At 47.1% G+C, this 27,727-nt stretch overlaps 1 protein-coding gene across 22 annotated transcripts in view; it reads left to right on the forward strand.

The window, feature by feature from the left end:
• mtss1lb (MTSS I-BAR domain containing 2b) overlaps window positions 1-27,727 on the forward strand; it is a 206,497-nt gene that overhangs the window by 54,544 nt on the left and 124,226 nt on the right. For all 22 annotated transcript variants that reach the window (XM_038807079.1, XM_038807102.1, XM_038807084.1 and 19 more), the window contains exons 2-3: window positions 13,045-13,106; window positions 19,935-20,008. In XM_038807079.1, coding sequence (XP_038663007.1) covers window positions 13,045-13,106; window positions 19,935-20,008 — 136 coding nt within the window. The remainder of the gene's footprint in view (window positions 1-13,044; window positions 13,107-19,934; window positions 20,009-27,727) is intronic.

Below are 27,727 nucleotides of genomic sequence, written 5' to 3' on the forward strand. Positions count from 1 at the left end.
AGAGCAACACCAGGGGAGAAGCACTTGCTCTATAAATATGCAACATACATTATCACCTAATAAGGTATCCAAAAATAGATTATTCTGCCAGGAAATAGCTTTTCTTCACTTCCAATAGTGAAAAAGTCTCATGGTTAGAGTATAAGATTCCACTACTTTGGATTTGGATTTGATTTATTGTCATGTGTACTGAGGTACAGTGAAAAGTATTATTCTGCATACAGTCCAGGCAGATTGTTCCATACATGAAAAAGCATAGGACATACGATAAATGCACAATGTAAATACATAGACACAGACATCGGGTGAAGCATACAGAGTGCAGTGTGACTCAGTAGAGAAGATGCGTGGAGAGATCAGTTCAGTCCATAAGAGGGCCATTCAGGAGTCTGGTAAGAGCAGGGAAGAAGCTGTTTTTGAGTCTGTTCGTGCGTGTTCTCAGACTTTTGTATCTCCTGCCCGATAGAAGAAGTTGGAAGAGTGAGTGAGCTGGGTGGGAGGGGTCTTTGATTCTGCTGCCCGCTTTCCCCAGGTAGCAGGAGGTTTAGACAGAGTCAGTGGATGGAAGGCGGGTTTGTGTGATGGACTGGGCTGTGTTCATGACTGCAGTTTCTTACGGTTTTGGGTTGAGCAGTTGCCATACTGTGATGAAGCCAGATAGGATGCTTTCTATGGTGCATCTGTAAAAATTGGTAAGTCAATGTGGACATCCAAATTACCTTAGTTTCCTGAGGAAGTAAGGTGCTCTTGTGCTTTCTTGGTTGTAGCTTCGACGTGGGTGGACCAGGACAGATTATTGGTGATGTGCACACTGAGGAATTTGAAGCTACCAACCATCTCCACCTTGGCACCATTGATACAGACGGGTATATACGATACTTCGCTTCCTGAAGTCAATGACCAGCTCCTCAGTTTTGCTGACCTTAAGGGAGAGATTTGTGTCGTAACACCATGCCACTAGGTTCTATATCTACCTCCTGTACTCTGACGTATCGTTGTTTGAGATCCGAACAACACTATCGTGTCATCAGCAAACTTGTAGATGGATTTGCACCCAAATTATGCCACACAGCCATGTGTGCATAGGGATTATAGTAGGGGTCTACACACGCAGCCTTGCAGGACCCCGGTATTCAGGACTATCTTGGAGGAGGTGTTGTTATTTATCCTTACTGATTGTGGTGTATGGATTAGGAAGTCGAGGATCCAGTTGTAGAAGGAGGAACCAAGTCCTAGGTTTTGGAGTTTAGATATGAGCTTGGTTGGGATTATGGTGTTGAAGGCGGAGCTGTAGTCAATGAATAGGAGTCTGACGTAGGAGTCTTGCTGTCGAGGTGCTCCAGGGATGAATGCATCTGCTGTGGACTGAATGTGGCAGTATGGGAATTGCAGTGGATCATGGCATTCTGGGATTATGGAGTTGATGTGTCTCATGACCAACAAGGAAATGCTAACCTTGTTTGGCGTAGATATCTATTGTGAGTGTCCAGAATTATTAAAGTGCAAATATGATACAAGTCATTCACCGAGTTCCACTTAACTTGCTAGCATCTCATTCAGAAATAACACCCTTAGCCCCACTACCTCATTCCCCTAATAAGGCAGCAATTTGTTTCTGCCTTACTGGTCCACTGTCTTACTTGTTGAATTGCTCCCCCATTAACAGCCATAAGCTACTGGGACACACAACTCCAGGCCCTTGAAATGTGGCTCAAGGCTTTCAACACACGTTCTGCAAAATGTGTCGTCTTCCCTGGGGGCCAGTTTTAATGGAAAATCTACTTCATAATTTGGTTTATGGGTTGAGGATGGTGATTGTATAATGTCACCACAAAATGGCAACATGAGGCCCAGAACACAAGGTGCTCCGTCCAACCATGAATACAATCATGAATAAATAAAATTATCAAGTGGTCAGCACCATTTTAAATTGTCCCCTCAAGTGGAACATTCACGAGTTGGGACGAATGGCCTGTTTTGGGATGTTACTGCACCATTGCTATTTAAGCTTATGACTTCTTTACTGGCACTTTAATGGTGTACTAAACTGGAGCTGCTGGTGTGCAAAACTACTCGAACCATTGTCCTTTACCCACTTAAAAGTGGCTCTCTGACCTCTGAATCACAAAGTCCTCGGTTCAAGATCCAGTCCAGGACATTGAGCGACAGCCTGGTAATTGGAGCTGTGTAGGAGACCTGTTGCTTGCTCTGGTTGGAAGGTTGTTTGGGTAATGCACACAGTGAGAAGCTCCAGGCACCTCCAACTCGAGTAGACCCGCCTCCTTGGCAGCTGCTCCTGTCCGGTGAGGCTCTGAGCCAGCACACTCGTCAAGCCAGGTTCAGTACTGGTGGTCAGGACTCATGATGACCCAAGGGCAGCACGGTGGTGCAGTGGTTAGCATTGCAGCCTCACGGCGCCGAGGTCCGAGGCTCGATCCCGGGTCTGGGTCACTGTCCGTGTGGAGTTTGCACATTCTCCCCGTGTTTGCGTGAGCTTTGCCTCCACAATCCAAAGATGTGCAGGCTAGGTGGATTGGCCATGCTGAATTGCCCCTTAATTGTAAAAAATGAATTGGGTACTCTAAATTTAGTGGCGATGAAGAAATAGTGATGTCTGTTAAAGTCAGAATCCTAAATGACTTAGTGACCTTCACCTTGCTGCTCTGGTCGATCCCGCTGGGAATCATAGAATCCCTACAGTGTGGAAGGAAGGCCACTTGGCCCATCGAGTCTGCACCGAACTGCTGAAGAAGCTCTCCAAAGGAGCACCCTACCTACGTCCCCACCCTATCCCGTAACCTTGTGACCATGAAGGTGGTGCAGTGGAAATAACTTTGCTGGATGTCCGCAGTGAATCCTGTAGATTTTACATACAGTTCACCAGTGAAGGAAGGAGTGGACGTTGAGTTCAGTGGCTGGGATGTTGATCAAATGATCCATCTGTCCTGGATGGTATTGAGCCTTTTGAGAAAATTATTAACAGCCGTCATCATGGCAACCAACATTTTAATCCTTATACATGGCCACTTTTTGAGTGGCCTCATTCCTTTAAATTTGCTTGTGCTGAGGTTCCCTTGAATAGCTACTTGTGCATTGTTGCTAACCAAGCCCAATCATGGGCAGCAGGGTAGCATGGTGGTTAGCATAAATGCTTCACAGCTCCAGGGTCCCAGGTTCGATTCCCGGCTGGGTCACTGTCTGTGTGGAGTCTGCACGTCCTCCCCCTGTGTGCGTGGGTTTCCTCAGGGTGCTCCGGTTTCCTCCCACAGTCCAAAGATGTGCGGGTTAGGTGGATTGGCCATGCTAAATTGCCCGTAGTGTCCTAATAAATGTAAGGTTAAGGGGGGGGGTTGGGTTACGGGTATAGGGTGGATATGTGGGTTTGAGTAGGGTGATCATGGCTCGGCACAACATTGAGGGCCGAAGTGCTGTACTGTTCTATGTTCTATGACTATGTAACCACATTGTGACCAGGAGTGGTTGCTGGCTACCGTGAAAGATTGCAGCCTTTTCTCTCAATTTTCGGTGAAATCTTTGACGCTCCTTCATTTTTGACTCGCCATGTCACATGGGATAGGTGAGCAATTGGCGGAGGGGGTAGGGTATTGGGGGGTGGGGGAAGAGGAAGGGGGGGAAGAGGCTGGACCTCCTCATGCCCCACGCCATCTCTCCAGGATGTGTAGGAACCATGTAGGGGGCACTTTTTTGGGGGGTTGGGGAAGGGGGCTGTTGTGCTCTGACTTGCCTATCTTCTTCGATCAACCTGGGGAGAGGTCATTTGGTGTCACCAATGCTCTTGAATCCATCCCGGGCACTACAGAATGTTCATTGTACCCCGTGAGTAATTTTCCTGGTACGCTGGACAGATTCTTTCTTGAGGAAAAGTAGATGAACTGGATTAAAATAAAATAATGCTGATGCTTGAAATCTAAAATAACACCAGAAAGTGCTGGAACAATTCAACAGTTCTGGCAGCATCTGTGGAGAGAGAAACCGAGTTGACATTTTGGATCCAAATGACTCCTGCAGAGCTGTTCGTAGAAGGGTCATATAGATCCAAAACGTTAACGCTCTATCTCGCACAGATGGTGCCAGACCTGTTGAGTTTATTTTCAGTTTCTATATCTGATTAACTGGATGTTTGTCTTGTTCCTGTTAATGGGATCTTGCTGTTCTCTCTCTCTGTCTCTCTCTCTCAAAAGTGCCGACACTTCCAAAGTCATTCACTGGCTGCAGAGCACTCTGGCATGTCCCTGGGTTGTGAAAGGCGCTATAGAAATGCCCGTCCTCCCTGTAACTCGCTTTTTTTAATGTAAAGTTGTGCAGCTCCTGGGCATTTTCCGAGATGAACAGTTCCTTTCATTGAAGCTGGACAGTGGCTTTCAGTTGCCATGACAACCCGAGGATGTATGTGTTTGCCAAGCCTTCAGTCCATTGGGTCTATATAACTCTGCTGTGTGTGAGTCTATCTGTTGGAGTGAAACGTGCTGTTTGTAGTGGCTGGTGAAAGGGCTCGTTGTGAAGTCCTCGCTGTGACCTGGCACAGCTCCTCAACTCTGCGCCTTCTCAGAGTCTCACTGTATCATTCAACTCTTTACTTTGCTCCTTTCAATGTCAGTTATTTCATACGTGCTGTGGGAGATTTTTGATTCTTTTCTCTCCCCTTACCTCTTTTTATGAAAAGTTGTTTTTTTTTCCCTTCATTTGTTCTTGGGAAATGTGTGTCTCTGGCTAGGCTGGAATTTATTGCCCATCCCTAATTGCCCTTGAGAAAGGGTTGGTGAGCTGCCTTCCTGAATTGCTGCAGTCTATGCGTGTAGTGTAGGTACACCCACAGTGCTGTTCGGGCAGTAGTTCCTGGATTTTACCCCAGCGACAGTCTCCAGGTGGTTGGGTTTCCAGGTTGGCTGCTTTTGTGCTTCTAGATGGTAGTGGTCGTGGCTTGGAAGGTGCTGTCCAAGGAACCTTGGTGAGTTGTTGCCGTGCATCTTGTAGATGGTACACGTAAATGTTACCGTGCGGCGGTGATGGCGGGAGTGAATGTTTGTAGAAAGAGTAGCAATCGAGTGGGCTACTTTGTCGTGGCTGGTATCGAGCTCGTGAGTGTAGTTGGAGCTGCACTCAACCAGGCAAGTGGAGAGTATTCCATTACACTCCAGACTTGTGCCTTGTAGATGGTGGACAGCCTTTGGGGGGTCAGGAGGTCGGTTACCCGCCACAGGATTCCTAGCCTTTGACCTGCTCCTGTAGCCATAATATTAATATGGCTAGTACAGTTCATTTTCTGATCAATGGTAGCCCCCAGGACGATTGTGCTGACAGTTGCAAAGGTTCCCTCCTCTATCTCATCTGTGAGTCATTAATTAAACTTTTGGTGAATTTTAGTAAGCTAGTTAAGTACTAGGCCCAGGCTGTTATTAGGTGACATCTACCTACTGTCTGACAGAAGTCACTGTCGATTATTCCAGATTGGATAATTATTCCTCAGCCAGTCTGGGTGCATTAAAGCCAGTTGCAGTTCCCAAACAGGTTGTGACCCAGATAGTCCCACGCATAGCACTGAGGGTATGCTGGACCATTGGACTTGCTGTCTTTAAACTAAGGCCTTGACTGCTCCTTGAGGTGGATGTATTTTGAAGAAGAGCCGGAGAGTTCTCCCCCAGCGTCCTGACCAATATTGATCTCTCAACTAGACAACAGATTATCCGACCTTTGATTTCATTGGGCTTTGTGGGATCTTGCTATGCTTCCTGCCATACAGCAAGACTGAGAATTAAAAGCGGGGGCCTTCTTGGACAGTTTGACCCAGTACCAACCAGTATATTCAGCTGACCAAAAGATATTCCTCACAGAGACTGCAAAGCCGTTGATCTCTGAAAGCCCGTGTCTTAACCATTGGTGTGATCCAGTGGTCACGCAGCGCCGGAAAAGCAGCGTGCCGCAGCACAGGATGGCCGATGAAGGCCGGGAGACCCCGTTCCCAGGATCTACCCAACTCGCGACACCTTGAGATCCAACGCGACCTCGCGAGAAGTTGCGATCACGTTTTGGCAAATCTGCACATTAGAGCGAGACAGTTAACCTCACTCTAATGTGCAAATTCTTGAGGTACTGAGGTTTAGGGATTCATCCCCTTCACTTCAGACGCTTCGGTGAGCGCCGTTCAACACTGGTCCCCCCCAAATGGGGACTAGACGGAACGGCACTCGGGGTCTCCCAGGGGATCGGAGGCCCCCAGCTGCATGCCCTCTGGACATTGGTGGTATGGGCAATGTTTGGCATTGGTGCTGTGGTGGTTGGTTTGAAGGATTGGGGGTTGATGTGGGAATTAATGGCTTGTATTGGTGTCAGTATTGGTGGTCTCGTATTTGTTTGGTACTGGGCGTTTGAGTCTGGAGTGTTGCTTTCGGGGTCAGGTGGCTGATGTTGACAGTTTGACTGATCTGTGCCCATTTGCAAATACCATTACACTGAAGTCCGCAGCCAGAAGCAGTTGTGGCAAATAGGAAGCAGTTTTGTCTTATTTCGGTCTGTCGACTGTCTCTTTAAATTGGGCACCGTACATTAAAGTTTAAATCAAGAACACATGCAGCCTCAGTCCTCATTGTTAAATATGTTGTAAAGTGTTGTTGCTCTCTGCTCCTGAGTAACATGTTTGTGGGAAAGCCTTGCACCTAGATTTACAAGTAGACATAGACTTTGTGACTGGTCCAGGCACAAATGAATCATAGAGAAACAGCACAGGCTGGCTCTTAGAAAGAACTTTGTTAGTCCCAGTCCTCCTCCGATTTCCCCATTTCTCTGTAAATGTTTCCTATTAATTAAATCAAATTTTTTTGACTTATGGCGAAAGGTTATTAAAGGGTGGGTTAATACTGAATGGGCCTAGCCTGGAGGCGCTGGTAACGGCGCCGTTGCCGCTCCCTCCAACGAGGTATACCACGAGCCCGGTGGTGGCGGCTACCCTCAAAATTTGGGGGCAATGGAGACGGCACAGAGGAGAAATGGGGGGCTCGATGGAGGCCCCGATACGGGGGAGCCATCGGTTCGTCCCAGGGAGCATTGATGGCGGATTCCGGGGCTGGCACAGGGCAGGGGTTAGGAGGTTGAGGGACCTGTTTGTGGAGGGGAGGTTCGCGAGCTTGGGGGAGTTAGAGGGGAAGTTTGGGCTCCCCCCGGGGAGCATGTTTAGGTACATCCAGGTGAGGGCGTTTTCCAGGCAGCAGGTGGAGGGGTTCCCCTTGCTGCCCCCACGGGGGGTGTGGGATAGGGTGCTCTCGGGGGTGTGGGTTGGAGGAGGGAGGATTTTGTACATATACCAGGTAATGCAGGAGGTAGACGAGGCCTCGGTGGAGGAACTGAAGGGTAAATGGGAAGAGGAGCTGGGTGAGGAGATTGAGGAGGGGACATGGGCGGATGCCTTGGAGAGAGTGAATTCCTCCTCTTCCTGTGCGAGGCCTAGCCTCATACAGTTCAAGGTGCTGCATAGGGCCCACATGACGGGGACAAGGATGAGTAGGTTCTTCGGGGGCGAGGACAGGTGTGCTAGGTGCTCAGGGAGCCCAGCGAACCACGGCCATATGTTTTGGGCGTGCCCAGCGTTGGGGGAGTTTTGGAAGGGGGTAGCAAAGACGGTGTCGAGGGTGGTGGGGTCCAGGGTCGAGCCAGGCTGGGGACTCGCAATTTTTGGGGTGGCAGTGGAGCCGGGAGTGCAGGAGGCGATAGAGGCCGGGGTCCTGGCCTTTGCGTCCCTAGTAGCCCGGCGGAGGATCTTGCTCCAATGGAAGGATGCGAGGCCCCCAAGCGTGGAGGCCTGGATCTCGGATATGGCGGGGTTCATTAAATTGGAGAGGGTGAAATTTGCCCTGAGGGGATCAGTACAAGGGTTTTTCAGGCGGTGGCAGCCGTTTCTGGACTTCCTGGCGGAACGGTAGGGAAATAGGCCGACAGCAGCAGCAGCCCGGGGGGGTAAGGATTGGGGGGAGGGAGAACTGTGCACATGGGTTGGTGGAGGGTGCTATCTCCCTCTTGTTTGTTTTTTTCCCCTTCTTTTTCTTTCTTTGTTGTTTTTTCTTTTTGTTTGAAGTTGCTATTGAAGCTGGGGGGGGGGGGTATTGTTCATGGGGTGTTACCGCGGTTGTATGTTAATAGAGCTAAGATGTTTATATTTTGTATTCTATTTTGCAAAAATTTCAATAAAAATTATTTTTTTTTAAAAATACTGAATGGGCCTGATTGACAATTTTACATTAACTGCATACTTTCAGTGAATGACTGATAATTACATCCAAGTCTGCTAACACTTTGGCCAATTGTCCAGCCTCGTCGCGGCCGCCTAGGGGCGTGGCAAGGCCGTTAAATCTCATGAGATTTGCGACGTTTGGGATGCCTTGCGTGATCGAACGAGATCTCGCGAGACGTTGCGATCTAGATTTCACCCTCACTGGGCGGGATCCATATTTGAGTGAGCAGTTAGCCTCACTTAATGTCTCTGCGCCGGATTCTCCCAAGACCCGGGAATGAATGGCAGCGCCTGGGAGACTTCGCCATGGCAACGTTTAGCACTGGATCCACACAAATGTGGACCAGGCGTCACGGCACCTGGGGGGCATCTCCTTGGCCAACGGAGACATCGGGTGGTCAGGTTCTCGGCAAGGTGGATCCCTGGCACTCATGGTGCCTGGGTATTTTGACACTGCCAGGGTGCCAGGCTGGCAATGCCAAGGTGCATGGGTGCAGGTTGGCATTGCCAGGGATCAGGCCCAGGGATTCCCTGCCCTTATGAGGTGAGATTAGGGGTGGGGGGGGTGCTTGAGGACTCCCTAACAGGTAGGGTGGGGCCTGTGGGGGTGGGGGGTGGGGTAGGTCCGGAGGCCGTGGAGGGGGGACCAGAGATCAGGTAGATATTTAAAAATAACGCCCGATTTCTTCCTGTACTGATTAGGAAAATAAGGTCAGGTGTTCCTCGGCAGGGCATTCCTTGCTGAGGCTGATGAGGAAATGAAGGTAAGTGTGGTGGGGGGGCGGAACTGGCAGAACCATCCAAATGTAGCGATTTGAATCGCTTTGTTGGATGGTTCCCAGCCCCCACAATTGTCCAGACGAAGTTTGCAGTTCTGGGCAATCGCCGGGTAAAGGACGGTACGGTAGCACAGTGTTTAGCACTGTTGCTTCACAGCGCCAAGGTCCCAGGTTCGATTCCAGCTTGCGTCACTGTCTGTGCGGAGTCTGCATGTTCTCCCCGTGTTTGCGTGGGTTTCCTCCGGGTGCTCCGGTTTCCTCCCACAGTCCAAAGATGTGCTGTTAGGTCATTTGAACATTCTGAATTCTCCCTCTGTGTACCAGAACAGGCAACGGAATGTGGCGACGAGGGGATTTTCACAATAATTCATTGCAGTGTTAATGTAAGCCTACTTAATAAAAACAATAATAAAAATTATTATTAAAAAAGCCCTTACGTGGGGACATCCGAGAGGGATACCCCCTAAAAGAGATGCTAAGGATCAAGAACGCGATATAGTATTCCTTCTTGAACGTTACATACCATGTACTAGACATCTGTGGTCTGTCTGAAGTGAGTTTGAACACGTTCAGAGAAAGAGGTCGGAAAATTCATGGCATAAAATGAGTTTCAGTTCTGCTTGGACAATCCCACTCAGAGAAACTATAAGGAGGTTGGTGTGGGGAATGGAAATGTTATTTGGAATCAGTGAGGAATATTTTTTAGAGCTCGTGTTATTTGAAAATGAAAATCGCTTATTGTCACGAGTAGGCTTCAAATGAAGTTACTGTGAAAAGCCCCTGGTCGCCACATTCCGGCGCCTATTCGGGGAGGCTGTTACGGGAACCGAACCGTGCTGCTGGTCTGCTTGGTCTTCTTTCAAAGCCAGCGATTTAGCCCTGTGCTAAACAGCCCCTATGGAAATCACTTATTGTCACGAGTAGGCTTCAATGAAGTTACTGTGAAAAGCCCCTAGTCGCCACATTCCGGCGCCTGTCCGGGGAGGCTGGTGGGAATCGAACCGTGCTGCTGGCCTGCCTTGGTCTGCTTTAAAAGCCAGCGATTTAGCCTGGTGAGCTAAACCAGCCCCATTGAGCTAAACCAGCCCCATTTGTATTGAATAAACTCTTATGTACACCCGGCTCTCTTGTTGAAAACAGTGCCTAAATGTAGAAAAGAGCCACGCCAGTGAAGAAAGCCCCAAGTTAAATTCATAATTGGTGACTAGTTTGCTGCTCTCAGCCTGGGAAACAGAAGAGCTACAATTGGGCTAAATGGAATTCTAATCAGCCATGATGGCTATTTCACATTACTGGACCCCATTGGAGAGGGTTTGTGTGTTCCTGAGGTGGGAATGGAGTCAAACTTGCTCATCTTGTTGACTTTCTCTCCAGTCTTCATTCAGTTTATGTTTGGGCATTAAATTTCCCCTTTGCTCTGATCCCAGCATCTCCAAGCTCTCCACAATACGTTGAGGTGAGTTTGAACACGTTCAGAGAAAGAGGTCGGAAAATTCATGGCACGAAATGAGCTTCAGTTCTGCTTGGACGATCCTCTGGTACCTGTCTCCCCGAACAGGCGCTGGAATGTGGCGACTAGGGGCTTTTCACAGTAACTTCATTTGATGCCTACTTGTGACAATAAGCGATTTTTATTTCATAAAAATTATTATTAAAAAAGCCCTTACGTGGGGACAGCCGAGAGGGATACCCCCTAAAAGAGATGCTAAGGATCAAGAACGTTGTTGTGGCAATGACCGGATCATCTGTTTTTTGCGATGTTGATTGAGGAATAAATATTAGCAACCCCTCCACCCCTGCTCTTCTTTCAAATAGTGCCATAGGAGTTAATGTCCACCTGAGGGGATGATTTTTCGTATGTCCTCAAAATCACTGCACTCGGAGTGTCACCAAGCTCGAAAGTCATCAGAATTGTAACCCACTGCAGAGTGTGTTGATGGGAGTCCCTAAATGCCCACCTCAGTATGTATCCAGTAGCCTGCAGTAGGATTCTTGGAACTTGCTGAGGCCTGAACCAAAATTGCGCACAATGGAATCATTTTCTGCGGTTGGAAAATTGACCGGCAGAAGTTTGAAAGGCTATTTAAGTTTTACTTGCCCAACAACTGAAGAGGGCGTGAGAAAACAAGGGTTGACGAGACACTCTGAAGCGAAAGAAAGACCAACGATGCAGGCCAGGCAGCATCTGCATAGAGAGGAACAGAGTTCTGATCTTCCATCAGAACAGGACCTGAAGCAGTAGCTGGGTTTCTCTCTTCTAGCTTCAGGTTTCCAGCATCCACATTGTCTGATTTTTGTTTTCGAGACCGTCAGCGGTGTCAACACAACTTTCACATGCGGTGTCTGATTTAGAGAGACTGCTACAACACCAAAACAGGACAGAATTGTTTCATATTTGTTAGAGGGAACATCCCTCCCTTTGATGTAGGAATACGATACAGAGGCTCCAATTCTCAAGCAGACCATGGCATTGATATTGATGTGTCACTCGCTTTCTCTTTACCTGTCTGTCGCATTCAGCCTATCTTTTTGACTCACTCCCTAGGTCTTTCTCTCTCGTGTGGTTTTTCATTTTGCTCTTCCTTGTTATTTCTGAACAGAAGTATCATGCTATTCTTTTAAAGCATATATTTAGGGATAAATATTTAGCTGAAAAGACCGTTCAGTTCATGTTCTGCTGTGACGGGTTTCAGTATTCCGGATTCAAAAGGACTATCTTACTAACCTATTATTAAGTTAAGCCACCAAAAGAGGGAAATCTGTTTCTCTGTTCAGACTCTGAATAGCTCTCATGAGGGGAGGTTACTTTTCTGTGTCTGAAACAGTTGAACAGGATTTCAGTGAGCTTCTTGAAGAAGAAGTTCAGATACGTCACTCATAACTAAAACCTCCTCCCTCTGCCGGTCGTGGATGCTTTTCATTTAAGACCTCCTAAATGAGTGTCTAGGATCTAAAACTTACCTAAATGAGTGTCTAGGATCTAAAACTTATTGAGAGTAAGACTACACAGCTTAATTTCTAATAATTGTATTTTTATTATAAAATACTCTCAATTGATACATACAGAATTGCAGAGTTAAAAATATAAATTGGTTAACAGTCCTTTGTTATCTGTGCAGGATGTAAAACAGTTAAGTCCTTTGTTATCTGCCAACAAACTATCTTCTCTAAGAGAAGGATATATCTAAACATGGAAAATCCTAACGTATCTCATATCAATTTCTAATACATTTCTAAGAAGTTTAATAGAAACATACTTACAAAAACTACGATGGTCTTTGTTTGACGAAGCAGGCTGAAGAACAGAACTTTGACACACTCTGGCAGGAGCGAGAGTGAGATACCAGTTCTGCGAAAGTACACTTTTTGCATAATTTCTCCTATTTAGTGAAGGGCTTTCCTGTTATCTTTTGATGCTGGCTAATTTCCTGTAGCCAAATGGTCAGGTTTGTTGTTTTATCAACAATATGTGATTTAATGATCTTTGTGTCTGCTTGAACGCCAGGTGTCTAAGATATATGGTTGGACAGGGAGCTGTTTGAGACATATTTCTACTTCTGCCTATTTTCAGTGTGTCAAGGTTCTTGGATATGCAGATGTTCAGACAGACACTATTCTGAATGGTGTTCTCTTAAGTGTCAAAAGTTATAGAACTAAGAAAGAAATTAGTTAATTTATTTTCCTTGCTCTCTCAGGGTGTCCTTCTCGCGGTCTAGCTTTTGGTTATAATTACAGGAAGGTAATTTAAAGAATTTACGGGCTGTTAATTCAAGGATCTTCCTTATTCCGCAATTATCTGGACTGGCTTAATGATCCAAGGGGTCAGCTAAAGTTTCTTGCAGCAAATGGTGACTTTTGAAAGACCTTTAGCTGAAGTGGTTTTATTCTACTTTGAATTAAAATACTTGATGTATTAATTTCTGCTGTTTATACTTTTCCTTATTCTAAACCAAATTCTGCAGAGAGTGTGATCTCCATCACACTGCTCACAATGGGTAATTATATCCTTTTTGTTTCCTGTAGGGATCATATCCAATCTGGGAGGACTTCAATGCCAAGGCTGCCAAGCTTCACTCTCAGCTCAGGTAAGAGGAACCAGATGCCTAGTGACACCTGGACACACACCATGCCCCTTAAAGGATCAGGGCAAGAAGTGAGCCACAAAGTCTGACTCGGGTCCTATTGATGGCCAATTTCTTTAAGCAGGCAATTCTCTGTAACTAATAAGGACGGGTGCCCAAAACACTTTTCTCATTACCCTGAAAGATGTCTCTCACTTTCTCAAGGAATTGAATATATACACAACGTAATTTAAGTTATATGTTACCACATCTGTCACCTTGTGGTTGTGTCATCCCAGCCTAGTGTATACTGTGGCCTGAATAAGCTCAACTATTTAGAATCTCAGTTACAATATAATCTTTAATACTCTCATTTACTGCATTGGAGCCAACACATCACAAGACGGTTCTAACCTCCTTGACTACTTGGTGGCTTCACTTTATTGAGGCTGATGTATGTAGTGGAGAACTGGGACACAAACCTGTTCGGCCATTTTGTTGCCTATTTAAAATTTGTCAATGGTTAAATATTCCTCAAAATTTATTTGAGTTCCACAAGGATGCATCTAACTCCTGTAAACAGCTCAATTCATTCTCCATCAGTGTTACACTGAGTTTTTTTCCATTGTTATCCTGAAAGTGTTGACTTGCTGGGGTCCCATCGCAATTTTTCATGTGTCAACCTGCAGTGTATCACTGAGTGTTGATGAACTAGTTGGTCACGGGAAGCACAGGTGCTTGCTCCAGAGAAGGAGGAGGTGGAACTCCCTCAATGTCATCCCTCAGAAGTGGAGCTTAGCCCCAGTCTGAAACAATTGCTTTGACGTCACCTGGGGCAGACACCTTGCCTGAACTTGCCAACTGACTAATTCCTAGCCCTCCTCCTCATTGCAGTTACGTCAGGGAGTCCTAGTACATTCCCGGGAGTGTGGGAAATTTCAATCCACTGATTAAGTTGGAGGAAAAGAAAAACAAGTAACACTATGGCCAACAAGTTCCAACATGAAACCTACCCCAAGTGAGGCCAAAGCAATTGTATGAAACGGCTGATCAGAAGGCAGTGAATACTGCCACAGAACTAGTCCAGTCCGTTCTCACTGTTGAGGCTGGATAGAACATAGAAAAATACAGCACAGAACAGGCCCTTCGGCCCATGATGTTGTGCCGAACCTTTGTCCTAGATTAATCATAGATTATCATAGAATTTATAGTGCAGAAGGAGGCCATTCGGCCCAGCGAGTCTGCACCGGCTCTTGGAAAGAGCACCCAACCCAAGGGTCAATATCTCCACCCTATCCCCATAACTCAGTAACCCCACCCAACACTAAGAGCAATTTTGGACACTAAGGGCAATTTATCATGGCCAATCCACCTAACCTGCACATCTTTGGACTGTGGGAGGAAACCGGAGCACCCGGAGGAAATCCACGCACACACGTGGAGGATGTGCAGACTCCACAAAGACAGTGACCCAAGCCTGAATCGAACCTGGGACCCTGGAGCTGTCAAGCAATTGTGCTATACACAATCCTACCGTGCTGCCCTTAAGAACAAATTAATCTACTCTCCATCATTCTACCGTAATCCATATCCAATAGCTGCTTGAAGGTCCCTAATGTTTCCGACTCAACTATTTCTACAGGCAGTGCATACCACGCCCCCACTACTCTCTGGGTAAAGAACCTACCTCTGACATCCCCCCCTATATCTTCCACCATTCACCTTAAATTTATGTCCCCTTGTAATGGTTTGTTCCACCCGGGGAAAAAGTCTCTGACTGTCTACTCTATCTATTCCCCTGATCATCTTATAAACCTCTATCAAGTCGCCCCTTATCCTTCTCTGTTCAACTGAGATAAGGCCAAGCACCCTCAACCTTTCCTCGTAAGACCTACTCTCCATTCCAGGCATCATCGTGGTAAATCTCCTTTGCACCTTTTCCAAAGCTTCCACATCTTTCCTAAAATGAGGCGACCAGAACTGCACACAGTACTCCAAATGTGGCCGTACCAAGGTTTTGTACAGCTGCATCATCACCTCACGGCTCTTAAATTCAATCCCTCTGCTAATGAACGCTAGCACACCATAGGCCTTCTTCACAGCTCTATCCACTTGAGTGGCAACTTTCAAAGAACTATGAACATAGACCCCAAGATCTCTCTGCTCCTCCACATTGCCAAGAACCCTACCATTAACCCTGTATTCCGCATTCAGATTTGTCCTTCCAAAATGGACAACCTCACACTTGTCAGGGTTAAACTCCATCTGCCACTTCTCAGCCCAGCTCTGCATTCTATCTATGTCTCTTTGAAGCCGACAACAGCCCTCCTCACTATCCACAACTCCACCAATCTTCGTATCATCTGCAAATTTACTGACCCACCCTTCAACTCCCTCATCCAAGTCATTAATGAAAATCACAAACAGCAGAGGACCCAGAACTGATCCCTGCGTACGCCACTGGTAACTGGGGGTTGGAAGTGGAGGCCTGGCTGTTTCCCTCCTGGAGCCCCAGTGGGTAACTGTGGCCGACTCTCAGCATCAACCAGCATCTTTGGACAGAGATTGAACACAGCCAGTGCAGATAGTCACAAGTGGACAGAAACAATGGGTGACCATTGTTTCTGGCACTTCAGTGGAGCCGATACAAGGTTTACCGGTAATAACTCGTCTGGGATAATACGGAGGTGATTGGTGCTCATTGTGTCCTCCTACCCTTGCATTGATTGACAGATGTTGTTGACTTTGTGGACCCAGTGCAAGGTGGGAAATTGATTTCCTATAAATCAACCAGAGTGGGATATCCCATTGGAGAGTGATAGTGGACAAGAGGTCAGTGCAGGGTTTCACTCCCATTCTGTTGGTTTCTCACCCAGCGAGTTGGTTTAAACCACACCCTCTTCATTCCTGAATATTTCTGCAAAGAGAGACATGTCGCTGCAGCTTTTCATCTCGCACTCATCAGGACAAACACAGGAATGTCGGGCGGAATCCCCCCCCCCCCCCCCAAACGTCGGGTGGGAGAATCGCTGGGGCGCCGAACGAGTCCCGCCTCGCCGCCCCGGCACCCGCACGCGATTCTCCCCCCCCCCCCCCCCCCCCCCCCCCCCCGCCCCCCCCCCAAACAGGCGCGGCGAGATTCACGGCTGGCCGCTGGGAGAATTGCCGATCGGCGCTTGTAATCGGCGAGCGGCGATTCTCCGGCCCGGATGGGCCGAGCGGCCTGCCCAACACGACAGGTTCCCGACGGCGGCGTCCACACCTGGTCGCTGCCGGTGGGAACAGCGCGGGAACGCTGGGGGAGTGGCCTGTGGGGGGAGGAGGGGGGTTCTTGCACCGGGGGGGGGGGGGGGCCTCAAAAGGGGTCTGGTCTGCAATCGGCACCCACCGATTGGCAGGCCGGCCTCTCTGAAGGAGGACCTCCTCTCCTCCACCGCCCCGTAAGCTCCATCCGACATCATCTTGCGGGGCGGCCGCGGGGAGGACGGCAACCGCGCATGCATGGGTTGGCGTCGGCCAAGCTGCGCATGCACAGGTGACGTCATTTATGCGGCGCCGCTTTTATGCGGCGTCAAGACCCGCTGCACGTAAATGACGCGCCACCGCTCCTAGCCCCCTGGGGGCGGGAGAATAGGCGGCGAGGAGCGGCCTCTGACGCCGGAGTGAAACACTCCGGTTTTCACTCCGGCGTCGGGACTTAGTCTCCCTTTGGGAGAATTGCGCCTGTCAAATTTCAAATGACCACAACTATTTTGGCTACTGGAGGAGAAAAGGGTGCTGACTGGTTGGCACGTGAGCTCTGATTGGCTGAGGGGTTGCCATAGAGAAAGCAGCTGGGTGCCATAGGCTCCCCAAGCCTATGAATAATTCTTAAAAGGCTTGAAAATATTGCTTTTGTTTGCAGAGAAAGGGTCCGTGTGTGTGAATGAATGTCACTTCTAGCAAGTGCAAAAGAGCCACATTACGGGCTTGACTGGAAGTTACCATTGACCAAAGACTGAACTGGACCTGCCTTATAAATACTGTGGCTACAAAAGTAACTCAGAGGCTAGGAATCCTGTGGCGAGCAGCTCATCTCCTGACTTCCCAAAGCCTGTCCACCATCTACAAGGCACAATCAAGAGTGTGATGGAATACTTCCCACTTGCCTGGATGAGTGCAGCTCCAACACTCAAGAAGCTCAACACCATCTGGGACAAAGCAGCCCGCTTGAGTGACACCCCATTCACGAATACTTGCTCCTTCCACCACCGATGTAGTAGCAACAGTGTACCACCTAGAGGATGCACTACAGCAACTCACCAAGGCTCCTTCGGCAGCACCTTGCAAACCCATGACCGCTACTATCTAGAAGGACAAGAGTAGCAGTTAGCTGGGATCACCACCACCTGCAAGTTCCCCCCAAGTCACTCACCATCCTGACTTGGAAGTATATCGCCATTCCGTCATTGTCGCTGGGTCAAAATCCTGGAACTCCCTTCGTAACAGCACTGTGGGTGTACCTACACCCCAGGAACTGCAGTGGTTCATCAACTCACCACCACCTTCTCGACTGGCAGTTAGGGATGGACAATAAATGCTGCCCTAGCCAGCAAAGCCCTCATCCCGTAAATTAATTTGAAAATATCTAATTTGGTTGTTCATGTCGCTGTTCACGCACTCAGCATTGTTCAGCAAGTGCTTTCTCCATGGCAACATCTTAGCCAATCAGAATTGACTGGTTGATTGACAATCAACCAGTGCCCTTTTCCCCGTTACAATTAAATGTGATTGTTTGAAATTTGGTATTCTTGTATTTGTCCTGATATTCAAGTTCTGTACTGCCAAACACATCTTTCATTTCACCCGCTCTTTCTGTAAATGAAAAAAAATGAAAATGAAAATCGCTTATTGTCACGCGTAGACTTCAATGAAGTTACTGTGAAAAGCCCCTAGACGCCACATTCCGGCGCCTGTTCGGGACGGCTGTTACGGGAATTGAACCGTGCTGCTGACCTGCTTGGTCTGCTTTCAAAGCCAGCGATTTAGCCCAGTGTGCTAAACAGCTAAATCAGGGTGAGGGGTATTCATGTTGGGCATAGAAAGTTCCAAATTTCAGGCAACCAGCTACATCTACTCCCAGCTCAGGCACATCATGGTTGGATGCGGAAGGGCTGGGAGTGGCAGGGGTGGGTGGAAGGGTCAAGTTCCATTTTGCTGCCTTGCCTGTGGCAGGCATGTACCCACTGCCAGCTGCCAAGATGGTAAATGAATGAAATGAATGAAAATCACTTATTGTCATGAGTAGGCATCAATGAAGATACTGTGAAAAGCCCCTAGTCGCCACATTCCGGCGCCTGTCCGGGAAGGCTGGTACGGGAGTCGAACCATGCTGCTGGCCTGCTTGGTCTGCTTTAAAAGCCAGCGATTTAGCTCAGTGAGCTAAACCAGCCCCTAAAGTGAGAGGAGGCACTGAGAAAATACATCCCCTCCCCTCCCCCGTCCCACTATGTTCCCCTCCCGACTCCACGCCACGACGAAAGCAGAATTTCACTTCAGCAGTTAGGAACTTAGGAAAGGGGGGTGGGGGGGGAGGACAATTCGCCTCTTGAACCTGCTCCACTGTTCAGTGAGGCCATGGCTAATCAGTAACATAACTCCTTTTACTCACCCTGGTTCTGTAAGACTCCACACCCTTGCTGAAGGGAAAAAGATTTGTCAATCTCAGTTTTGAAAATTTTCAATCGATACCCAACCTCAGTAGATTTTACTTGTGGAAGAGAGTTCCAAATATCCACAGTGCTTTGGACAATTCTTTGTGCCATGATCCCTGAACAACCTCACTCCAGTTTTAAGGTTGTGCCCCCAATTACAGGAAATAGTTTCTCTCTTATCTGCTCCATCAGAACCTTTAATCATCTTAAAGACCTCGATTAGATCATCCCTAATCTTCTATGTACAAGGGAATAGGAGCCCAGCTTGTACAAGCTGCTCATATTGTTTAATCTTTTTAACCTTCCTGATCCTTCCTGATGAACCAGCATGTGCTCCCTCCAATCCCAATATATCCTTCCTGAGGTGTGGTGGTTCAAGATTTATCTTTGTATTCCAGCCCTCTCTTCAATAAAGACTAACATACCTTTAGAATTACAGCACAGAAAGAGGCCATTCGTGGAGCAGTCTGCGCCACTGTTTATGCTCCAAACAGGCCTCTTCCCACCATACCCCACCCGATCAGTACATCCTTCTCTTCCCCATGCATTCACCCAGCTTCCCCTTCAATTCATCCAAGCTGTCTGCCTCCTGTGGCAGCAGCCTCCTCTCCCTCAATCGCAGGGTATAGACATTCCCCCTGAATTCCTCATTGCATTTATTGGTGCCTATTTCGTTATGTGAAGCTTGTTGATTATTTAATGTCCTCTCTCCGAGCTTTTGGTGATCCCTGTACGTGCACTCCTGAAGTCTGTCTCCAGGGGCTGGTGTGGCACAGTGGGCTAAACATCTAGCTTGTATTGCGGAACAAGGCAGCGGCTTGGGTTCAATTCCCGTACCAGCCTCCCTGAACAGGCGCCGGAATGTGACGACTAGGGGCTTTTCACAGTAACTTAATTGAAGCCGACTTGTGATAATAAGCTATTATTATTATTATTATTATCCTTCCCCTTGGTTTCTAACATGCCCCAACAGAGATCCTATGCCCCTGAATGAGGATGGTGCCCACGTAAAGGGTACGTTTGGTGCAACTTTGCTTGAGAAGGTGCCAACTGGCTCCACGTAGTTAAAGGAGAGGGAGCAGAGAGAAAATTCACCCAATCAAATATGTGATTAGCCAACCGCTTTCTAACACTGTCTTCTCCTCTCTCTCCATGCCAGGACCACGGTGCTGGCAGCGGCCGCATTCTTGGATGCTTTTCAAAAAGTGGCAGACATGGCGACAAATACACGAGGTAGGAAACATTTGAGCTACATAAAGGGCCTTGAATGCTTCATTAGGAAGCCTGTGAGGGCACAGCAACTTCATTCTTGACATTTGCTCTGTCGAACCATGCTGGAGTAATCGTGGATCTCCAGAGTTAATGACCAGTTTCTGAATATTCCCAACGTGCAGGGGCTTCTGTGTAGAATAATGGATACCCGGGAGTGAGTTAGAGGCTGGAATCTAATCGAGGGGTTCAGATGGTCTATATACAGAATAATGGATACCAGGGAGTGAGTTACAGACTGGAATCTAATCGAGGGGTTCAGATGGTCTATATATAGAATAATGGATACCAGGTAGTGAGTTACAGACTGGAATCTAATCGAGGGGTTCAGATGGTCTTTATATGGAATAAGGGATACTTGGGAGTGAGTTATAGACTGGAATCTAATTAAGGGGTTCAAACGGTTTATATATAGAATAATGGATACCCGGGAGTGAGTTACAGACTGGAATCTAATCGAGGGGTTCTGATGGTTTATGTATGGAATAATGGATACCTGGGCATGACTTACAGACTGGAATCTAATTGAAGTGTTCAGATGGTTTATATTATGGATACCTAAAGTATAACATCAAATGAATCTGAAAAATGTGTAGTGTTCGGAATGCTGAGATTATTCAACATGGCAAATGCTAAAACTAAATATCGCTGTCAGTCTCACGTGCTCCAAGTGTATACTGTTGAAAATGAAGAGGATTTCCGAATGCTTGTTCAAAAAAAACATTGTCCTGTTCAGTATGTGGAAGGAAGATTCAATGTTACTGGCACTATCACAGAAATCTGTCCGTGTGTGTGTGCTAAAGCAGGGCTTTGGAGCATTGTGTTACTGGATGATTGAGTACGTCCAGTTCTGTAATGTGTTTACCATTTGGTCGAGATGATGAGCTGTATGATTGAGGTACTTATGCATTCAGTTATATCATGACTTTTCTCTCTGTCGATCATGGCAACAGATGTTTCTGTTCACACACAATGAGGGGTAATTAAAAATTGGTTGAATCACACGAGCCTTGTTTATTCTCTTTTGGTGATGGTATTTGAATGAATACCTATTGCAGATATATACAGTGAGGATCTGGCAAATCTTTTGCCACATTTCAATAGACTGCATCCTGATAGGGCCAGTGTTTATCTCTGCTCTTGAGTTGATCAGACACGATGAGTCAGTGGGTCCGGTGAGGCTTAGTTAGAATGTGAGCTCCTTGAGAACAGAAATAAGATGCATAGTTTCATGTTGACACTCGCCTTCTTCCCAGACTGGAAGACAAAGGTTAAAATGGAGCTGATCTTTTGCAGGGGGAGAAATCACATGTGTAAGTTTTCTTGTATTCCAGGTCCACTATGATTGTGGGAGGAGCAGATGATTCATCAGCACAGGCTAAATCATGTATGCAAGCACACAAATTAGGAGTAGGCCATTCTGCCCCTTCTGCCTACTCTGCCATTTAATCCTGAATCATGGCTGATTTGATCATGGCCGAAGGTCTGCATTCATGCTTACCACCGATAATGTTTGTCTCCGTCGTTAGTCAAGAATCTATCTACCTCTGCCTTTAAAATTCAACGACCCAGTCTCCACTGCTCTCGAGGAAAGAGAGTTCCACAGACTCGTGACCCTCTGAGAGAAAATAAATTCTCCTCATCTCCATCTTAAATGGGAGACCCCTTATTTTTAAAGTACAAAAGAACAAAGAAAATTACAGCACAGGAACAGGCCCTTCTGCCCTCCCAGCATGCGCCGATCCAGATCCTTTATCTAAACCTGTTGCCTATTTTCCAAGGATCTACTCTTTGTTCCCCGCCCGTTCATATATCTGTCCAGATGCACCTTAAATGATGCTATCGTGCCCGACTCTACCACCTCCGCTGGCAAAGCATTCCAGGCACCCACCACCCTCTGCGTAAAAAAACTTTCCACGCACATCTCCCTTAAACTTTCCCTCTCTCATCTTGAAATCATGACCCCTTGTAATTGACACCCCCAATCTTGGAAAAGCTTGCTGCTATCCACCCTGTCCATACCTCTCATAATTTTGTAGACCTCAATCAGGTCCCCCCTCAACCTCCGTCTTTCCAATGAAAACAATCCTAATCTACTCAACCTTTCTTTATAGCTAGCAACCTTCCTACCAGGCAACATCCTGGTGAACCTCCTCTGCACCCTCTCAAAAGCATCCACATCCTTCTGGTAATGTGGCGACCAGAACTACACGCAGTATTCCAAATGTGGCCTAACCAAAGTCCTATACAACTGTAACATGACCTGCTGACTCTTGTACTCAATACCCCGCCTGATAAAGACAAGCATGCCGTATGCCTTCTTGACCACTCTATCGACCTGCGTTGCCACCTTCAGGGTACAATGGACCTGAACTCCCAGATCTCTCTGTACATCAATTTTCCCCAGGACTCCTCCATTGACCATATAGTCTGCTCTTGAGTTAGACCTTCAATGTATGTCTCCTAAATCTGGCCTCTCTCACAAGGGGAAACTCAGGATCCACTCTGTTGCACCTCAGAATCTTGTATGTCTTATTATTTTCAATTCCAAAGAATATACGCCCGATCGGTCCTCCTTAAGTCAGCCCCTTCATTCCAGGAATCAATTGATTGAACCTTAGAATCTTAGAAAAGTTACAGCACAGAATGAGGCCATTTCACTCGTCTTGTCCATGCCAGCCAAGGACATCCAATTGCCCTTCCTAATCCCATCTTCCTGCACCCATTCCAGAGCCCTATAGCTTGGAGCACTTAAGGTGCAGATCCAGGTACTTTTAAAAAGAGTTTAGGGTCCCTGCCTCCACCACCAACTCGGGCAGCGAATTCCAGACTCCCATTACCCTTCTCTGAACTGCAATTCCGTCCTTTCTTAAGTAAGGAGACCAAAACTATACACACGCAGACCTGGGGAGAATGTGCAAACATACAGACAGTGACCCGGGGCTGGGATCAAACCCGGGTCCTCAACGCCATAGGCAGCAGAGATAACTACTGTGCCACCGTGCTGCTTTTCTCTACAGTGAAAACTGATGCAAAATCTCCCTTCAATTCATCCACCGTTTCCTTACTTTCCATTATTAATTCCCAGACTCTCGAGGGCCAATGCTCACTTTACTCTTTTCCGTTTTCAATACCTATAAAAACTCGTATTGTCTGTTTTTAATATTTCTAGATTACTTTTAACTTTTTCCTCCCTATTATTCTTCGAGTGATTCTTTGCTGTTTCTTGTATTCTGTCTCATCTTCTGACCTATCCTCACAAAATTGCATGCTTTTTTCCCTACTTTGATAATATCCTTAACTTCCTCAGTTAACATAGGTGGTGTGTTCTTCCCTTCAGGTCTTGCTGAGTGTTATGAAATATCTCCTTAATATCTGCCACTGCATCTTGACTGACTTACCCCATATCTAATATCCCAGTTAACTTTAGCTTATCTGCTAGCTCATTCTTCGATTTGTACACTCTGTCCTGTCTTGCCAAGCATCATCGTTTCCTGTTTTTCTACCTTGATCTCTTGTTGTGTCTTCTCTCTTTAACTTACCATACCTTTCCACACTTTTGGACTGGCACGTTGGAACAGTTGTTAGCACTGTTGCCTCACAGTGCCAGAGATTCCGACCTTGGGTGGCTGTGTGGAATTTGCATGTTCTGCCCGTGTCTGTATGGGTTTCCTCTGGGTGCTCCGCTGTCCTCCCATTCTCCAAGGATGTGCCGATGAGGTGGATTGGCTGTGCTAAATTGCCCCACGGTCAGGTGGGGGAATTGGGCCTGGGTGGGCTACTGTTTCGGAGGGCTGGTGCAGACTCGATGGGCTGAATGAACGCCTTCTGCACTGTATGGATTCTCTGAAACTTAATTCCTCACCCTTTTCATGAGATGATCGCTGTAGGATCTGTCAGTCCCGAATGACAATTACAGAGGCTAGCAAGCATTCATTGAGAATTCAGGAATTGACTTGGGAAGAATGTGAACGTGGTTTTCTATGAGTGCTAATCCACCCTGCCCCCTCACCAATCCCCACTGAGAGGTGATATCATGAAAAAGAGGATAGAAGAAATCCTGTTATGTTCTCAGGATGTGCTTAGGGACTCCCAGCCGATGGAGGATGTTTGTAGTGTAGGCACTTGTGTTTTGCAGCGGAACACAAAAACCAAATGGTATATAGCCAAACCCCACAAGAACAAGTGAGATAAATGACCATTTAATCCACGTGTTGGTTGAAGGAATGACCTTAGCCAGGTAGCCTCCTTGCTCCTCGTCAAAATGAAGGAATAGGACTTGTCGATCCACCAAAACAAAAAGAGGAGCACCACAGGAGATTAGGTAATGGATATTTCGTAAAAACCACAGAAACTTCAAGATGCTTCTATCCCTTAACATCTTTGCTGTGGAAGGTATGGTTTCAAGGCTGACAAGCTTCAGGGAGCTCGAATGGGTCATTGGAGACGTTACCAACAACAACTGTATATCATATAATCATAGAATCCCTATCGTGCAGAAGGAGACCATTCGGCTCATCAAGTCTGGACCAACCATCTGAAAGACCACCCTACCTAGGCCCACTCCCCTGCCCTGTTCCCAAAACCCCACTTAGCCTTTGGACACGAAGGGACAATTTAGCATGGTCAACACGCTTAACCTGCACATCTTTGGACTGTGAGGGGGAGACCGGAGCACCCGGAGGAAACCCATGCAGACACAGGGAGAACGTGCAGACTCCACACAGACAGTAACCCAAGGTCGGAATTGAACCCAGGTCCCTGGTGCAGTGAGACAGCAGGGCTGACCACTGTGCCACCATATCTTTAGGATAGAAAATGTTCCAACGTGTGTCCCGGAGGAGCATTTTCAACCCAAATTTGCCTCTAAGATAAATAAGGAGATTTTTCGACGGTTGACCAGTTTGATCAGGTTGGCTTCATGCAACAATGGAAAGGAAGAGAGAGAGATGAAAGAGGTTTAGGGAGGGAATTCCAGAGCATGCGCCAAGCCACCACTGATGGAACGATGGAGATCAGGCAGATGCACGAATAGGGGGGCGGGGGGAATAGGGAATGTGAGTGCAGAGATCTCAGAAGGTTGTGGGGGTGCTGATTCCAGAGATAGGGAGGAATAGGGCTATGGAGGGCTTTGAAGACAGGAGTGAGAATTTTAAAAGTAAACCATTGCTGGACAGGGAGCCAGTGTCGAAGAGTGAGGACAGGGTAATAATGGGTTAATTAGCAAGTTGGTTTAAGGGCAATAGAGCAGAACAAAATGATGTGAGCAGGCACTAAAGATGAATACGTTAAGCTGCAGTTGGAGTTCTGTGTACAGCTCTCGGTATCTCCTTATAAGAAGAATATAAACACAGTTTGAAAAAACATGTGCTTTGGAGAAAAAACCCTCTGATTTTACCCAAGATAATAAATTACTGTTATGAGGGAGGCGTGAGAAATTAGGTTTCTCTTCGACAGTGATTGAATGTCATGAAGCCTTTGGGGAATGTATGTAGTCAGTTAACAGCAGCAAGAATATGCAATTTAAAATGAGAACGAAAAGGAATTTAATGGTGAAGAAATGCTTACAGCAGGCGGGATGGCTTGAATGTGGAATTCTCTGCCACAAACCGTTGGTGCAGCAAGAGGTTAAGTGAAGTTACAGGGAAAGGGCGGGGTGAACGGGCCTAGATAGGGAACTCTTTCAGAGGGGGTCAGTGAAGACTCGATGTGCTGAATGGTCTCCTGCGCTCTAGAAATTCTATGTTTTTGTAGTTTCTAATTCTTTTTGAAGGGAGTTACTTGGAAAAGGTGACTATTAAGGTGACTAGGGGCTGATTTAGCACACTGGGCTAAATCGCTGGCTTTTAAAGCAGACCAAGGCAGGCCAGCAGCACGGTTCGATTCCCGTACCAGCCTCCCTGAACAGGTGCCGGAATGTGGCGACAAGGGGCTTTTCACAGTAACTTCATTTGAAGCCTACTTGTGACGATAAGCGATTTTCATTTTCAATAGTTTTCAGTGTCTCATCTTAAGGATGGCTCCCTCGACTGATCACCCTCCTTCCATCGGGCTTGGGCGTGCCATCCTGGATAAAGTGCTCCAGTATCCAGAGTGGAATTTGAACCCGTAATCCTCTGACTCAGAGATAGGTGTGCTACTCACTGAGTCACGGCTGGGTAGAACCGCACAGGCTGGTCCGTCTGGGATGCACTGTAATTCTGGAGTATTTGTCAGGAAACCTTTTGCTCCAATCTCTCCAACTCAGTTGGAAGGCTCCACCCTCTTTTAAAAAAAATATATATATTTTGGTTGCTATTTTTTTCCCCATGCTCTTTGGTGTTTGCCAAGGGTGTGTTGGTTTAAGATAAGTGTGACTATTGTTAAACTGGTTAGACTCTGGAAAGCCATAAAAGGAACAGTCCGTGAGAAAGTAGGCCAGACCGTTTGCAAGGCAGTGGCAGCAAACTTCTGTTCTCTAGATGTGAGCATGAAATTGTTTAAAGAGAACTGGTTTTGGCCAATTTACTTTGCTTGGAATTGGCAGGGTGTTACACTTGTTGACTATAGATTATCCTGAATGACTTGCCCATTTCCCTTGACGTTCACCTTCAAGTGACAACATGCTCCCAAATGTGACTGTTACTATGAAATGAAAATGAAATGAAAATTGCTTATTGTCACAAGTCGGCTTCAAATGAAGTTACTGTGAAAAGCCCCCAGTCGCCACATTCCGGCGCCTGTTCAGGGAGGCTGGTACGGGAATTGAACCGTGCTGCTGGCTTGCCCTGGTCTGCTTTCAAAGCCAGCGATTTAGCCCTGTGCTAAACCAGCCCCTATGCGATGGCAGGGTAGCTTTGCACATGTTCTTTTCTGTATCTTTCTCTTTGTTTTATTCTTCTGGGCACAATTCCACAGGTCCTCTGCTACTGGTTATTCTATGCAAGCTGCAGAGCGAATGCTGGTGGGGTTTTTGTTTTTCATGCACGGCTGCTGCATCCATACTGGGCCCAGTTGACCCAGTGACCAACAGGAGTCACTGGAATGGGCTGATTTTCTAATTCTCTTTCTCCGCTCGGAGGATTGGATCAACATTGATGCATATCTCAACCCCTTTTACCTGCCTTTATTCTGTGCCCGGGGATAACCTTGCCTAATTTTAAAAAAAAAAATCTTAGTCTTGAAAACTTCTCCCTGCAAGTGCAGCCATTTTGAGGAGAAGGTTTCAGATTTCCACTTCCATATTACACAGGGGGGGGAATGGATCCAGGCCTCCCTCCTGAGCGAGCTAACTCTAATTTGGAACACAGCTGGATGACGATGGATTACATTTACTGTTGTACAAAAAAATAAAAGCAAAATACCGCAGACGCTGGAAATCTGAAATAAAAACAGAAAAATGCCAGCAAAATCGCAGCGGATCTGGCATTGTCAGTGTGAGAGAGAAACAGAGTTAACAGTGGTTCCTCTCTCCCCCCCCCCCCCCCCCCCCCCCCCCCCTCCCCGCCACCCTACACCCTGGCATGTTTTGTGGTGGTGAAGGTGGCTCGCTATTAGCTGCCGGCCGAATCGTCTGGTCCCACTGATGTCTACGGCGTTTTGAATGGCTCAACGATCCCTCCGCTGGGGATCCCACTGTGTGGTGGGGCGGCCCTCTGTGGGACTGGAAGGGCTTCAAAATCTGGAATATAAAGCTCACCTTGG

Source organism: Scyliorhinus canicula, chromosome 9, assembly GCF_902713615.1.
Source record: "Scyliorhinus canicula chromosome 9, sScyCan1.1, whole genome shotgun sequence".
NCBI classification, from domain to species: domain Eukaryota; kingdom Metazoa; phylum Chordata; class Chondrichthyes; order Carcharhiniformes; family Scyliorhinidae; genus Scyliorhinus; species Scyliorhinus canicula.